The 18,171-nt window shown below is 33.5% G+C and overlaps 1 protein-coding gene across 4 annotated transcripts in view; it reads right to left on the bottom strand.

The window, feature by feature from the left end:
* Positions 1-15,748, bottom strand: part of LOC130446765 (MATH and LRR domain-containing protein PFE0570w-like) — a 32,182-nt gene extending 16,434 nt beyond the window's left edge. For 3 of the 4 annotated variants that reach the window (XR_008910182.1, XM_056783202.1, XM_056783204.1), the window contains exons 1-4: positions 15,434-15,655; positions 13,984-14,050; positions 10,014-12,657; positions 8,491-8,553 (exon numbers count right to left, since the gene is read on the bottom strand). Coding sequence is in view for 3 of the 4 variants with exons in the window: in XM_056783202.1 (XP_056639180.1) it covers positions 8,491-8,553; positions 10,014-12,657; positions 13,984-14,050; positions 15,434-15,459 (2,800 nt within the window). In the remaining variant the exon portion in view is untranslated. Of the gene's footprint in view, positions 1-8,490; positions 8,554-10,013; positions 12,658-13,983; positions 14,051-15,433 lie in introns of all 4 variants that reach the window. The other variant, XM_056783201.1, reaches the window with a different exon arrangement.
* Positions 15,749-18,171: the final 2,423 nt, after the last annotated feature.

Here is an 18,171-nt window from a genome sequence, read left to right as displayed (position 1 = left end):
ACTTATGAACATTTTCTAATAAATCGGTAACAATTTCTTTGTAATTTTCACTTTTTTTATTTGCCAAAAAATGTTTCACAACCATTTTGAATGACTTTCAAGTAGCTATCTAACCTAACCAAACTGAGACTTTTTCATAATTTTATGGATTTGTAGGCCAACAAAGATACCTCTCTTCAATGTTTGGAAAGATTTTTTGTAAATAGCGGAAAGCGCCATTGTTTTTGTCGAGCGCCTTTTCATGAGCGCTAATTTGATGTGCAAACGGCAGCTAATATTTAATGTTCATTTTCCCGGTATATATTGATTCCGAATAAGCCTTTATTTTCTTACATAATGATGTTGTTTCGCCCTACTTCCCACAAACAAAGAAAACAACAGTTTTTTGTACAAACATCTCGCAACCCTAAGAACATAGCGATGACCTTGAGATAGCCACACACTTTCCATTGGTATTCTTAATAATTTGGACCTCTTAGGACTAACTCTATGCGCAACAAAATCCAAAATTATTAAATTTAGCGGAAGACCATCGACAATATCCCCCTGTGTTTTTATTGACAACATCCCCCTTCCCGTTATGGATCACTCTAAAATTTTGGGCCTAACATCTGACTCTCGACGTACTTGCTAACAACATATCATAAAAATCAAAGGCAAATGCTACAAACTATTAAACATTATCAAAATCTCTCACATTACCATTGAGGAGCTGACGAAAATTCTCTTCGCAAAATATACAGAGCCCTAATTCGCTCAAAATTAATTTATGGTTGTCACACATATATATCTGCCTCCGAATATGACCTTAACCTTTTAAACCCAGTGCATAATACAGCTTTACGTTTTTATCTAGGTGCATATCGATTTGGCCCTATAGAAAGCCTTAACTATGAAACTAATGAGCCTCTACTTTGGATCAGACGGCAGCAACTACTTCTTTCTTATGCTGGCTCTGTATCATTTAACCCCTTCAGCCCTGTCTACCCTCTATTCATAAAAAACATTAAAGCCCATACCATTTATATTTTCACAGCTTCTCGACGGCACAGGCCTCTCACAAACAAGTCCTTTTCTATTCCCATTACTCCACTATGGACCATTTTATTTACGGTGCTTTTAAGAATCGCTTCAATATCATATATTAAAAATATATTTTTCTCACATCCCAAAAAATAAGAGTTATTATCATCTGGTTACCTTCCCACATTGGAATCGTATGTTACAAATTAGCAGATCAACAAGCAAAGAGAACTGAACTTATCCACCTTCTTAACAGTATATTATACCCTTATTGAGTCGCATCTCCAATATGCCCTTCCCTTCTGAGGTACCACCACACGTACCTCAGAAAGGACACAACTTGAGCGAATCTTTAAACTATGAAGAAAGCTATTAGATATTTACTCGGACTAAACTGCAGGGCTCTCTGCAGGGACTTCTTTAAAAGATTAAAAATTCTGACTCTTCCTTCATTATTCATCTTTAGAATCCGTTTGCCTAATACGTAACCACGCACTGGTAGTACAGTCCGTCCATACAGAAACCCGAATTTCTCTGAATGGCCGAACAAAAAACCAAATCGACCATGTACTAGTGGAAAGGAAGCAATAAAAATTGATAACATATGTTAGAAGCTACAGAGGAGCGGACTCGAGTTCTGAACAGAGGAAATCCTCAGGATCTAGTGAAAGGTAACGTAAGGGTATTGGAAGATGAATGTGTGACGAAAAAAATTGAAAATGTAATGACCACAAATCTGAATAACAAACAAATTGGGAGGATGTCGAGATGGAGTGGACAGAGATTGAGAAAACAATGAAGGATTTGACACAGAAAGAACTAGGAAGATTGAAGAATAAGACAAAAAAGAATGGTTCGAAGAATACAGCAAACAGGCATTAGAAAAAGAAACCAAGTAAGACAGAGAATTGAAACAGGAATACGCACAGGAAGGGAAAAAAGCAAAGAAAATGTATAGAAAAATGGCAACAAAAAGAAAATTATTGACTACCATAAAAGCCCCCAAACTAGAGTACTTCGATCATGTAATGAGGGGACAACGATACGAATTCCAGAGACTGATTATGCAACGAAAGATGATGTTCAACTGCACATCAAACCAATTGTTTAGAGCAACTGTGAATAAACAAACGGAGAATGTGAAAACAGAGATATCGACAAAAGAGGTCGAGAGGGAACAACCATTTACCACACAACCAACGGGGATGTATGGTAGCGAGTAAGGGAAAAAAACAAATTAAACATATGGGTGATGAGGGCACTGAGAAGGATTTTTGGAGAAGTGAAGGAACGAATCAAGTGGAGGAGAAGAGCGAACGTAGAGATCGAAGTACTGTAACCTGAGATGGAATATATGGTCATAGTAAAAAGACTATGTTGGATGGGGAATAGCCAGAATGGACGAACATAATTGGGTGAAAAGATCCTTATTAAGAGGAGAAGGAACGAAAAAGAAAAAGGGCTTCCGCCGATGCTCATTGTACATACAAAATTGTAGAAATTGGAATTAAACTAATCTTAGATAGATGCGGAAACATAGAACAGAATGTTTGTGTAGGTATTATCGACACCTGTTTTGTACCATTATTTGTAGAACTTGAACGGACCAATGTATTAAAGAGTTATAGATAACTCGAATTGTTCCTGCAATGAGAAATGAGAAATACTAACTTTCATCCCACTGGGTTTCAACAGGATATGCTTCACCAGCACACAGCAGTTTTTTAAAGTGAGTGTCATGAAAAAAATCTTGTTGAATTTATGAAACTGTGTAATAATCAGTGAAAATAAAGCAGAAGAATCTGTATATGATTTTAAAGCACTAATGAAATTGGCTGTATAGGAATTGATAACAAAGTACCCTGATGTAATAAACTTGTTTATTTATGTCTAATCAATTTCAGTATCAAAAATTGGGGCTCTGTCATTACTACTGTTCGGACATAGATAACAACAGCATTGTCATTAGTCAATTGTTGATACTTTCGAAAATCGTTAAAATGGCTCGTTCTCAATTTAATAACGAAGATTATGGAAATTTCCTTTAAATACATGGTGAATGTGGCAAAGTTGTATTGTATTTTCACTCTGTATAAAATGAAAAATTTTTCAACATAGATTCAAATATGACTGACCTTGTTAAAAGCAACCGAACAAAAATTATTTTCATAACTTTGATGATATCTTTATAAAAAAATAAATTATAAGGGTCTGCAAGGGTCAAATGGTTACAAAAAAATTAATAACTCAAAAAGTATGCATTTTTCGAAAAAAGTTTTTATACAAAAGTATAATAAAATTTTACGTAGATTTCAAAAACGTATTAATATACAAGTATCCGAAAACCCAAACGTAGAAACTTTCATGATTTCACTATAAGTATATCCCCATATACAGATAGTTGTGACTCGTCGTGGTGTATATGGTAAGTCGACTGCCTCTGCTCTGCATAGTTTGAGCCTTCATAGATATTGGTGATACCTTCTCCAACATGCCAAGACATTCCATCCATCAGGCACTGGTAAGACAAGGAGTCGGACTAAGCACGGCAACCTTGTATAGTCACATTATCAAAGTCAATATAGGGGATCAAGCAATAACTGCAAAACCGGGATGCGGATGCTCAGAAGGCGTCTACTTATCGCTACTACTAGAATCATTGGTAGTCGATAATGTGTTGTTAAATCTAAGCAACGCGGATACGCCGATGACCTGGCGATAATTGTGTGGGATAAGCATGAATGATCCTATGGGATAAAATGCAAACCGCTCTAACAATTGCTCAGAGATAGTGTGTCAATGGAGATCTGGGCATAAACAACTCAAAGACCACCATCGTTCCATTCACAGAGAAACAAATAGGTTCCAAAAGCTCTCAGAACTAATGAGGTCGAAGTACCCTTAAGTAAGATATTAAATATCTTGGGATAAGCCATAAGACACGAAGTGCTTCATATGACTACTGCAGCGTGATCGGGGAAACAAACAAAATGATGAACTGGATGTACAAATCCATTGTGTGATCTATCATAAGCTATAGAGCTTTCATATGGTGGCCAAGGACAAAAACGAAAATTGGGGAAACAACCCTAGATAAAATGCAAAAGGCGGGTCTGCCTTGCGCTAATATGGTCGAAACGGTCATGTCATCTTAGACTTGTCCCCTTCTTAGGAAGTGAAGCAACAAAGTGGGCTATAAAGGCATACGAGGAACAGAACATGAAGCCCGGCGACCTAACTTGGCATTTCCGCATTCTAAAGAAGTGTAGAATGCCCATAGATATGACCTTTCAAACTATACCAAAAATTATAAAATTATAATAACAAGTGCACGGTAATGGACAATGGACACAAGGCTCATTAGTATTCTACACGGAAAATGGACAGGTAGGGGCCAAGGAACTAAACTCGCTATCCCAATGGGCTCAGAACCTTCCATTTTCCAAACATACGTTATCCTTACATGCGGAGCTCATTGGGCACAACGTAACTATCGCAATGCAAAGATATTCACCCTATTAAATAGCAAAGCAGCATTTCAAGCATTTGACTCTCATAAAATTGAGTCGAACATTTGAACACAATTGAAACAAACAAAAGGCTGAGCAATTCCTTTCATAGGCCCATAACCTTTCATATATTTCGCAAAAAGCCATGAAGTCATGGTTATAAAAAAGTGGGAAAACAAAAATAAATCAGAAACATGAAATAAAACCTCAGATCTTAAAAAACTGCCGGACACCTCTTTTATGAGTGCGATAAACAAAGACCACGGTAGGTACTTATATTCAAGCTTTTCAAAGCCAGCAGAGGTGACCTGTATAGCCCCCAGACAATTGGCTCACTTTGCAAATTCGTTTTTACCTGACTGGTGACTGAGGTAAACAATAGATCCTAACTTATTCAATCTAAGTAACTCTCAAACCTTCCACTTATCATTTATTTTATGAATACCGTTCCTGATCTTTCTTGAATGTTATTTTAATATCATCTATTTATGTTATCTTAATTTTTGGAACTGATCTTCTTACTCAGTTTCTGAAAACTAAACTAAATTAAAATCTTAAACATATGACTTGACTTACTTTATATAAACCACGGAACCCGTTTGATGTTTAATTTTTTTATATCCGTTTTTATAGCAAGCGGTTTATTTACATTATTTCTTTCGAATAATTTCTAGGTAGGTCTATTTACTTATTTGTTTTGTTTCTTCATTTTTATAGAATTCTTAAAAAATTCTTTTGGATATAAAAGCGGGTTCGTTTAGCGCAGTTTAGTACAGTTTATAATAAATGGTCGTAGTGAATAGAACGAATTAGCAAAGTAATGGAAGAATTTAAATAAATTATTCAACCTAGTTAAGTGATAGAGATAAGTAAATTATTATAAGTTAGTTAAGTGTATTGTATAGTATTTAAGTAGATTAAGAACGTGAGAGACAGTGTTTATTAATTTACTCCACGATTAGAATTATAAAATAATAAGAAAAACATTAAAGTATGTAATCATGAAATAAATCTTTGTAGGTTGGATGTTTCTCTGGTTGGATAAGTAACAGTTTCCTTTTGTCATTTTGATAATAATTTGTTATTTTATGTCATTAACCTTGCAAACTATTTTTGCCTATTTCAATATGTGTTTCAGATATTGAAAAAAATTCTGCTTCCGGAATATAGACAAATAATTTTGCATGCTAATGATAGAATATAATTTCAGGACGATTTTGTATAGTTACTGTCTAAATATTAATTTTTATCGGTGGGATAATATCTGTAGTCCCTTTACCGCTCAGAGAGAGGGAATACCTGTTAGTTTTATTGCTATTTTGTCAGCATCATTTACTTTCATGATGCTGATGTTGCTTAATGCGAACCCCTTCCTCCTTCTATCCTAGTTGCAGCCACATGCCAGTGTTGTGTTTGTTTCCTTCTGGAAAAGTGGTGTCAAGTTACAAGGTGAATCATCTCTGAGATTCTACGCGACTACTATTTTAAGTATTGAGTAATTTTGTTTTACTATTTTTTAATTTGATAATCAGTTTCGTTTTGCACTTTCTAGATAAATACAAATCCTGTAATGTGTTAGCTACAGGGTGCGGCAGCATAACTTCCTTTTTTCAAAAGTTAATAAAACTTATTGTATGAATCAGAAAATTTTTATTCGTTTTTTATAATACAGGCACATACATAAAGTTTTGTTTTACTGAGTTTTGAAGATCAAATCAGTTAGGTGACGTCCCCCATTCTCCATACACTGAGTAAGCCGATTTCTGGCGTTTGTCATGACTCTTGCCAACATAGCAGGCGTTATGTTGGCAATTTCTTCCTGGATGTTCGTCTTCAAATCTTGTAGGGTCCTTGGACGGTTCACATACACACGGGATTTCAAAAAACCCCATAGGAAATAATCACAAGGGGTCAAATCAGGAGAGCGGGCTGGCCACTCCAAATCGCCCCTAATTGAGATAAGGCGCTCTGGGAAGTGTTCCCTCAAAACAGCCATCGATGTTCTTGAAGTGTGTGCCGTTGCTCCGTCTTGTTGGAACCAAGTGTCCCCTAAGTCCAACTCATCTAGCCGTGGGAAAAAAAATTCCTGTAACATGTTTACATACCGGTGCGAATTCACTGTCACTGTGACTTCATTTTCCTCAAAGAACCAGGGACCAATAATTCCACGTGAGTAAATTGCACACCACACTGTGACTTTAGGTGAATGCAAAGGCCGTTGATGCAATTGTCGAGGATTGGTATCAGCCCAGTAGCGCATGTTTTGTTTGTTTACGGATCCACACAAATGAAAATGGGCTTCATCACTAAAAAAAACAATAGCGTCCTCAGGAACGACTTCCAGAAAAACCTCACACGCATTCCTCCGAGAATTGAAGTCACGTTCAGAAAGTTCCTGCACAATTGCCATCTTGTATGGATGAAAATGAAGATCATCATGAAGTATTCTCCTCACAGAACGATCGAAAAGTCCAAGGGCAGACGCATGTTTGCGCGCAGAACGCCGTGGTGATCGCAACACTGAAGTTCTAACTAACTCAATGTTCTCCGGTGATCTAATGGGCCGAGGGACTCCAGTTCTTCGTCTTGTCACACTTGCAGTTTGTCTGAACGTAGTGACCCACGTAACAATTGATTTCCGGTCCGGGACAGGGGCCAAGGGGGCTAAATTAAAGCGATTCCGAAAGGCGCGCTGGGTTGCGATCACAGAACATCCGCTCGAAAAGTAAACCTCAACGGCAAACGCACGCTCCTCACTGTTCCAACGCATGATGGCGACTGAACTGTGCCGGGACAAAACTTTATAGTCCCCCCTCTCGAACGAGACCACTAGCACTCCGTTACGACATCTACCGACTAAATGGCGAACTTTTTAAAAAAGGAAGTTATGCTGCCGCACCCTGTATTTCTAGTATGCATTTCGATGGAGCAATTGATCAAGTAGACAGCCCAAAGAAACAATAAAACAAAGGTTGGTGTAGATATCTTAAGACAAGATGTGCTCCAATTATAATTTATCGCGAAATACGCGGCGTTGGCCTATGGTGATTTTTTTCTCTTTACTAAATATTGCTGGCGTTAATGCTCAAGTAATACCAGTTAGGCGACTTTTTCTCCGACACCTGGGAAGAGAATTACTAGAACAGCTCCAGAAGAGAAGAAACATACTCTTCCCCCTGCAATGTTCAGCAGATTGCAGGAGATCTCATCAGATACTACTTCTACTGTTCAAACAAATGAAGATGCAACAGAAACTACTTCTCGTAAATGGTGTGCACCATGTCAAAAAGATAGGAAAAAAGGTATACCCAGTACAGATGTCAAAATTGTGGGCGATATTTATGCTTAGGTGCACATTGTTCGTTTATTTGTACTGATGGGTGTATTCGCGAAAAAGACAGATACATTTTTTTTACGAAAAAAAATTATTGGTAATCAGTTTGCAATGTAAATAAAATATATAGACATAAAAGTATTTATACTTTATATTAATTTTCATTTTGTCTGTGAAATGTTTTGTAAAATATTGTATTCACCTCTCTCTTCATTATTTCATACATTCAACATGTTTGCTTATTGTTATATTTTTATATTTCTTCACAAAGCTTTTTAATAAACATCCTGGACTTGAGATTTAATTATTTCAATTATTTTACCGATTTTCTATAATGTTAAAGTAGTATTGGCATTTCACAGATGACATGCGACCACTTATGCTCCATATAGAGGTGCGACTACTGCGGTGTTAAAATGGAATTTGCATCACTATTTATAATCTATTGGGATAGTGCTAGCTAACAACGAAAACATGCTTTAATAGCAAACAAATTTATATATGAAAGAAAGCAGAATAGAATGTAACCCTAAAAAGGATTGTTCATATTGTTCATAAGACTACTAAATTAGTTTAAATAATGTAATATTATGAAAAGTATTACATTTATTTTTAATATCTTACCTGTAATATCTCCTCCATTTGATTCGATAGATGCTTCTTGAAATGCTGGGGTAGATTTTCTATCTAAATACAAAAGTATCATTATTTCACAAAAAATTGAATGGATGGATTATTTTTAAAAATTTTTCATATATATATTCCTATCTGACATCGGTTTAGAAGGTCTTCTTCAGAGACCCAATCTCTGAAGTCAAACTTGATTATCAAAAAGCGTGTCAGTCGGTATAATTGATGTCACTAAAGTTAGCAGACCAAAAAAACAATAAGCGTAAAATTGAGTGCTAATTAAATGCGTTATTTCAAAATTTTCCACTGTGCAAGTTTTTGAGAAATTGATTTAACTAAGTTAAATGTGCAAAATCAATAGATAATTGAAGTAGAATGTCTTGACAGTCAGAACAAAACTTAAGGCAGCCAACTTTGAACCAAAAAGACTAGCTAGATACACCAAATCCACCCCAGCCTACCGAGCAACCAAAGAACCGTTAATTGGACTGACGAACAATGGGGCTCTGTTCTCTTCTCAGACGAAAGCAAATTGTACCTGAACGGTAAAGATAGGAGTGGACGAGCCCACAGGAGACTTGGAGGAGGTTTCTTTTTGGTTTGGGCAGGTTTTCAATGCAAGAATATTATTTCCTGTCCCAATTTCATCAGAGAAAATTTCATCCTAATGCAGAATAATGTTCATCCACGTACTGCAGGTTGCATACGGCAGTATTTACAGGATGTCGAAATCGACGCTATAGATTGGGCAGCGCGTAGCCCAGTCTTAAATCCTATCGAGCATTTATGGGATGAGCTTAAGAGAAAAGTTCTGGATAGGCAGCCTGAGTCAGCCACGATATCGGACTAACTGAAGAATGGGATAGCATCAAACAAAAGTAAAAAAACTTATGAGATCCAAATAAATTATTTTTCGAGGAATTTAAGCTTTTCTTTACTGTCAGTTATAACACATTTTCATTGTTTAAGATTCCTTTTGGTTCGATGTATTTTGTCAAAAAATAGCTCAACAACAACATAGATCACTCATAAAGTTAAGGCTAATGGCTTTGAGGTGCTAAAATCAGAAAAATAATAGGAGCTACAGATTTTTGACTAAAGACTTTTGACCGCGAGCGTACGACTTCAGTTGTTTCTGTGCTTACGAGTGTACTTCCAAGGCATTGGAGTTAACGGAGTTTCAAAGTCGACAATGAAAGTTGTCAAATAGGTGAAGAGATGCAACAAATACAAAATTTTTTGGCATGAAGTTGTTAATTTTAAATAATATAGGGTTAAAATTTGATCAAGATTTTTACATAAAAGTAATTTCTTTAAAAATACCCTGTGTAACCTAGTAAAACCATATATTTTGGGAATAGGACAAAAAAAACAAAAATCAAATATAGAAAACATAAGGCACCATATTGTCTATAACTTTGTTATTGGACTTTTTTCTTAAGGACATGCAAATGAAGTGAGACTAATTTTTTGTAAGACTCCCTATATAAATGAAAATAACCATTTATCTTACTTACTATTTTTCTTCTTTTTGGATTGTGGAACTCTTTCCATCAAAGGAACTTTGAACACATTATCATCCCCAATTTTCTCAATATTATCGCCTTCTACTATAGAATTTAATCTAGTGCCCAATTCCGTAAATTGATTAGGGATATTACCAGTTCTATCATTTTCTTTATTGTGTGTCGAAGCATCTATCCTATTCAAAATTACATGTAAATATTTGTCTTTCTCAAAATTTTCAGTTTCAGTCTGAAACAAAGCTTTAGCAACTTTAGAAATAGTATTTTTCTTAGGGAGTTGAGTCTTTTGAGTAGAATGTATAGGAGTTGGTCCATTCTCATAAAAACAGCACTCTGACTCATCATCACTATTCCTGTATTGGTTATTAACATTGGCAACCCATTCTCTAACTGGATCATTAGACAAATGTTTCTCGGCGATAGATGTATGACTGATTGCAGTTGTAATTCCTTGATCGTTTGGCACATTTTCTATTGGTACATCTTCTATTGGCACATCTTCTACTACAGGAGTTGGTTGCCCTGTTTTTTTTAATGAATTGGTTATACTATGAGGAAGAAAACAAGAATTCAATGACTCATTATCATCTTCTATGTTCTCAGCTGTTTCTATAGCATTCACCACAGTTTTATCAATTCCTTGATCACTACAGTTTGATACGCAGGACTCATCGCTATCTATTTGCTTTGGAATTGAATGTTGCGTCACATTAGGCAATGCAGAATATTGTCTTAATTGTTTTTTGGCTTCTTTGTCTGCTTTAATAGATTTTGAATTTTTTATAAAACTGAGGTGAATGCTCGACCTAGTTGGTAAATTGAGGGTTTCGTCCAGCCTCCAGGGTTTTTTACTATTATCTAAGAAGGCATAATCATCAATACTGGAAGAAAATCTGCCCTCTGGTTTCAAACTATCAAACAAATTTACTCCCTGAGCACATTCTTCTATCAAACGAGTATAATTAGATATTGAGCTGTCACTGCTATCATTCTCGATAGGGGCATACTTGTAGCTTGTTTGTGTCTGTATTTCCTGATGGTTTGGTTGCTCTTGTAAAGGATTCAAATATTTATTCACTGAAGACCTTCTGTAGGAAGTTTGTACACTCCTGCTCAAAACTGGTTTCGGATTGCTTGAAGAAGATTCTGTCATACGTCTGCTGATAAGTTTGTCTATGAATTTTGAAAGTCTCTCTGGTTTATTCACAGTATTTACTTGACCAGGTTTAGAAACATGTATGTCATTTGTAGTAGTAGTTTTTTTGTTCCTTGGTTTTGGAACAGGGGGTTTAATCTTATTCACAGTTTCCATTTGATTACCAGATGCTTCTCTATTTGTATGTGCCTCAATGTTATCTGAAGTTCTATTCTCTATTGCAGTTTTTGATAATTGTTTTATTTTTGGTTTCAAATTTATTGTATGGATGAAATCTACACTCTTTGACCGCATCTTGTTGTTTCTCTCCACATATTCTTTATTTTCTTGTAAAATTTTTTGTGATTGTAAACGATGTCTTGTGATCTTTCTATCATTACTGGTACTTTCCATATACCTAGAGATAGGCACTGGCAAGAGGCTCTTACCTGTTCCTTTACTAAATACATTCTTAACCAAATCTCTTGTTGTTTTTGTTTTGTCATTATCTGGAGTTTTGTCGGAATTAAGGTTCTTTTTCCTAAGCGAAACCCTTCTCAATGAAGATCTGCTTTTGTGTATACCCAATAATGAGTTTTCATCCTTTGACATGTTAGGTGTTACATTTTTTATTACTGATGTATCAAAATTCTCTATATTCTTTTGTGAATTAGGAATTGTAATTGATGGTTTTTTGAAAATAGTAACATGTGATGAACTTATTTTTCTTGATGAGTGATTTCGGGATGGAGATTTCAGAGCTTCTCTTTCTGAACTAGAACTATCTGAATGGCACATTTTATTATCAGATGAAGAATTTCTGTTAGTTTTTTTACTTGTATTAATTGATGTTATTTTAGGAGATACATGTTTGTTTATATTATTATGTGAATCCTTTCTGCCAGTTGAGCATTTGGAAGATGAACGTTCCTCATCTGTTTTTGGAGTAGTATATGTTTCTTTATTTTCACTTGTACTTCTTAATGATCTTATAGTTTTGCTTTTGTTTATTACCTCAGATATCTCACCATTATCTAGAGCATTATTTGAAAACTTGTTGTTAGTGTTTTTCAAAGCACTTTTCTTTAAAAATTTTAAACTGCTTGATGTTACTAGTGGCTTCTTGTAATCTTGTCTACAAACTTCTGGTGTCACATTATTTCTTGAATTAATATTATTTTTGTGATTACTTATTATTGTCTTACTATTTTCTTTAGAATTGTCATGATTTAAATCAGCGTCAAATTCATCTTTCTTTGAATTTATACTATTTATGGAATACGAATTGCCACTTTTCCTTAAATTACTCACTCGAGTTTCATTACTTCTGATAGGTGAAAGAGAAGAATCTGATGCAAAAAAATGCTTATAGCCTTTAGCAACCAATGGGGTACTAGTGACATTTTTCTTAAAAGCTCTATGTACTACTGAAGGTCGAAGTTTTGGGGGTTTGATCTCCACATTAAGTAGATTTTTCTGATTTTGTCGTACATCACATTCCTGTAAAATACAATTATATTCATAAATATATTCTCTGTTCAACTCAAGATATTTATCTGGCACCAGAAAATTTAGAATAGAAAAGTAATTTAATTGAAATAAAGTTCCTTCTTTCTAATTTTGAAATCAAAAACTAAGCACAACATTACTGAAGAATCTTCTAGATTTCTAACAAAATCATCTTTGATGATGTCCACTAAGAAATTGTACTTTACATAAAAAAATATCAGAAATGGTTATGTACAGTATCAAAAATGAAATTCTTGACTAGTGCAATAAGTATACTGCTGATACTGCTCAGGAAAGCTCTGTGAGCAACATAGAAGAACAACAAAGGTTTAAATCATATTGTAAAATGTGGATCGGAATGGTACAAAACTCCATATCTCATGAAAGTAAAGATACTAAAATTTAGCATCCAAAAAGTAGTACCTGGGCTTACACAATAAATTCGGATTTTACATCCACACAAGATAGTTTTCACCTTTTTTTTGAAGAAATTATAGATATAATTCCATTAGAAACTGATTGAAAAGCTAAATGAAAAATTCGTTGTGCATTAAAATAATAAATAAAAGCTTTTACTGGAGCTACTTGTGGTAACAAAAAACCCATATACATTGTAAGAAAATTAGTGACAAACTAGAACCGATATTGGAAGTTTTTGAAATGTTTATATTAAGTTGTGTCCTTGTTGGTGATTTCTAAAAATTTTAGATTGATCCTTGGCCTTGGTTAATTTTTTCAATTATTTACTAACATCTGCGTCAGTGGGGGGACGATTATTGGATGTTCCGAGGTTGTTATGATCTTAATGTTTTTTTCCAACATTTTTTATGGCCTCCTGGAATATTCCTGAGAATTTCAGGCTGATACTCGGTCTTTTTCTATTTTTGGTCAGAATAAATTATAGAGGTTACATTCCAAGAATGACTTTAGAGTTTTTTACACCTAATTTCTTCGAGATAAAAAAAATATATAGAAAATTATAAAATCTGTATATGTCCAATAGTCTAGCAATAAGATGATTTGTAACGAGTGTAATCAATTATTATGTTGTTAACAATTATTATATTGTTAAATTAGTCATCTCCTTTAAACAAAACTAAATCCAATCATGTTTTTCTATGTTATTTACAGGGCTGAAACTGTATCGTTATTTAGATATGTTAATCAAGAACACATGTTTTTCTATTAAATGAAAGATATTTGTACTTCACTATAAAAATTTTGTTAACAATATAGTGGCAAGTATTTCATTTATATACTTTACATGATTTCTTATAAAGATTCAGAATTCTTACTATAAAGATGTGTAATACTTACTATCAATTTTTTCAACTCAGCTGCTAAAACATTTACAGAGTCATCAGATTCACTTTCTGACACATCACTAAAAAAAATATTTGATATTAGTGAACATCATTTCATGCTAATATTTTCACTGAAACTCCTTTTCTAAGTATTCTTCATTTCTTTACAACTCTTTCATTCTATACTTTTTTAATTTATGAAAATATATTTAGATACCTGGTAACAGCAAAGAGAATGGCTGTCTTTTTTACAAAAAATGGTGGCACTGCAGCTCAGGATTTGGTCATGTCTGAACATAAAATATCAGCATTACCGCAAATTTGCTTATTAGGTGTTGAGTTTGGGAGCAATGTGTACTGGTATAGTCACTTAGCTGAATTAGCTGAAGTACCTTCACAAAAATTTGTAGCCCTCTTAAAGACCATAGAGCTGTATACTCCTCAGCAGGTTCTAATCAACTACAAGGTCCAGATTTGTTTCTCTTTGGAATACTGCTCACACATTTGGTACTCGGCTCCCAAGCATACCCTTAGGATGCTAGACTCAATTCAGAAGAAAGGAAATCAACTTATAGAAGATCCAGAATTCACCAGAAACTTAGAGCATAGAAGAAATATTGCTGACATAACTTTATTTTATCGATACTACCACAACAGATGCTTTACTGAGCAGTCCAATATAATCCTGCCTAGAGCAGTATTTACAAGATCTACTTGACAGGTAGATGTGGCTAATGAACGCTGAATTTACCTGCAAACGCCCAGAACGTTAAGTTATCAGAACTTTTTCCTTTGCAGAAGTGCAAACCTGTGAAATCAGCTAACAAAACACATATTTCCCTAACACTACAACTTACAGAAGTTCAAGAAAAATATCCACAGGCATCTCCACACACCAAGTACCACTCAAACTACTCAAGTGTAATAGGATTTACCCTCTTGAGCTTGATTTTTACAAAATAAATAGAGGAGAACTGAAAAATGGTTTGTATGAATTTAATTGTTATAATGAAAATTATTTTTAATAATTCGTTAATGCAACTTGATTCATAGGTTAAAACAAATCTGTGTGAAAGTAGAACGACTTGAAAAGTAATGATCAGATGATGATAGGTCTAATTACTACTTATAAACTATTGAAGTTAACTTTGATTTTATGTTTATGTTTATATGTCACTTTATGTTTATATGTCACTTATCAGATTTACAAAAGAAAGTACTTTACTTTTATAAATGAAGTATTCCAATAAAACATTTAATTCGTAGAAATGAACATTATGCAGCTTCGGTTATTTCCATTAAAATGTTTGGAGTTTACTAAAACTTCTATTTATATGTTACTTGGCTTATACTATTAACAAATAAAAGTCCTTTATATATGAGGTATTCAAATAATAGATTTGCTTCGTAGAAATGAACACTATACCGTTTGGGTTACCTTTATACAGAATGTTTATACTTACTATTGCTGAGAATTATGTTTATTCATTTTATATTTTCAATCAAAAATACATCCACTACACAAGCTGCAATTCGTAAATTGTTTTGTTACATTCATGAAATGACTCAGACACAATAAATTCTTGAAAAATTAATTATTTTGCACTTCGACACTATATAATATGTTTAGTTTAATTTTCAAAACTCTAAGCACTTATTTTCAACGGTTTCATAATTAAGACAGATGACATGACAGATGGTACGTTCAAAATAATTGTTTTATACATCCGATAAGTAGTTGCATTCCGGGTGAATTCCATTAAGGACTCACGACAATCACGTTAACGACCCCAATATTTCCCGTTCCACTTAGTACATGTATGTCATATGTCAGTTGTCTAAGTTGTCGTTGAAAATGATCTGTAAGATAGCGAGCATATTTTTCTTTATATATTAATAAAATATTTAAACTTCAAGAAAGTAATCATTATTTCAACGCAAGAAGGTTCTTCCAAGTAATAATCAAATAGTACAGAGGATGGTGCGTCACAACAATAATTCAAAAGTACTCATAATACCCTATACTGCATCAAAGAATGAAATAGATCTTACCATTTGCGTGGCTTGAATTTTGAAAATTCCGCAAAAGCATTGATACATTTTTTGTAGATAATTTTATATGATCTACAATTTTAGTTGAAGGTATTTTTATGATAAAGCTTAGTATTGTTAAAATTGTGAAATACTCATTTGACTTGAATTTTCCATACACTGGAATGATGGTAGACTTTCAAATTTCATTTTTAATATATTTTATTCAATTTTACGGATTTTCAGTTTAGTGGGAATTTATGTAACTTCGAATGTATAAATTGACTGGACTATGTATTATATGTGGTCAAGTTAAAGTTATATCACAGATCTGGGGAATTTTTTTAAAATTAGATGAATAGTTACAACCACCTATCATCAAATCATGGATTTTAAGGTTATACAAGCAGTTTTTTTCTTGTTTTTGTCTATTTTAAGAGGTTCTTGGGAAATTCATGTAATACAATGAATTCAAAATGCATAAGATCATCAATTTTTTTCTTTTGATGAAAAAATACATCCAATTAATATCTTCGCAAAATCGAAAACAAAGAAACGGACAAATAAACAAATCAATAAAAAAACTCTGCATGGGAGACTTCACTTTTCAAACATTTGATATCTGCTGCATAAAAGGAAAAACTAAAAACCTACATAAATAAAATAAATAAAAACCTACAGAAATAATTAGAAATTGGATGAATGGAAACCATCTGATTGGAAAATGCAATTATGATCAGCTATTTTTTATTTGTTATGTTATTCTATGTTTTGCTGCATAAACCCAGACTCTAATATATGTTTTTGTCGATAACATAAGTATATCCAATACAAACTTACAGTAAGGAAGAGTAGACAATTAATAAATTTTATTTAGATTAAAAGGAAATTATTAAAACTACTTAACGATCGATTATTTGATTTGCTTAAAAATCGGAGAAATACTCATACATACACTTTTCAATGGTTATTTCATATAACAGTTCCTTATGATTTTTTTTATTTTTTTGCCCCGTCTTGTATATGGTTACATCAGCAAAAAAGTGCAAATTAAATAAAATTCCAGGATAATCTCTAGAAAATTATGAACTACCCAATTATGGTAAAGAACAAGGTAACGACAGTTCCTCGACAAAAATTGAAAGACATGGGATATAGGAGAATTTTTTAACATAAAAACATAAAAAATTGTAGTGGTGCTTTGTACAATTCAATGAAATTATCCAGTTACTTCCTTGGAATGAATCACGTTTCTGTATACTAAATTTATGTACAGATCAACCACTAGTAAGTTTTTCCGAGAATACAGCTCTTTTATATGTCTCGGAAAACAATATAATCATCCAAAAACAAACTGATTTTGAATGTACATACCATCATAGTAAAGATATGAACCAAGTCAATTTCCTATTATCTCATCATAAAGAATATGGGAACTTTGGATCAAAGAACAATAGATCTCAAAAATAATGTAACATGGAAAAAATCTCATTATTCACAAGTCATTTTCTTGCAAACGTCGATTTGAACTCTACCAATGATTATACAGCGAAAGCAACATACAGAGTGAATTTTATGTATGGAATGTGGTACGGCCGGAATTATAGTGGTATTTACATTGTTGTCAGATCTTTCCATTATCCGGAAAAATAATTAACATTGTTATTTCAAATGGATCACCTTGTATATTTTTCGCTTTTAGAAATCCTTATTATTTTTCATCAAATGTTACCTATACCTAAAGGTCATACTTTCGGAGTTATATCTACATTTGCGTTATCTCCGCCGAAGTTAAAATAATACATTTAGGTGGCTATTATAGCTACAATAACAAATTTGACGTTCCAATAAATTATTATTGTTGAAGTTTATTGAAAGTCGTTTATCTGAAAATGTGTAATATCTTTAATAATTTCTAAAACTATAAAGTATATAGTGTGATCAAAAGTTAATTATTTTTCTAAAAAAAAGGAAAGATATGACAACAATGTAGATACTATCATAATACCGGCCATATCACAAGACCCTTGCGCACAAAAAGCCGTTTCGGAGATAATTGAGGCCGTCTATACATAAAGCTCACTTTGTATATTAAAATATAATAAGAAAGTTAATCTATGGCTACGGGAAGAAGAAGTAAAATCGATATGAGACTATCCTCAATTTGCTC

Source organism: Diorhabda sublineata, chromosome 7 (assembly GCF_026230105.1).
Source record: "Diorhabda sublineata isolate icDioSubl1.1 chromosome 7, icDioSubl1.1, whole genome shotgun sequence".
Taxonomy (NCBI): domain Eukaryota; kingdom Metazoa; phylum Arthropoda; class Insecta; order Coleoptera; family Chrysomelidae; genus Diorhabda; species Diorhabda sublineata.
This window is presented reverse-complemented; position numbering and strand designations above follow the sequence as displayed.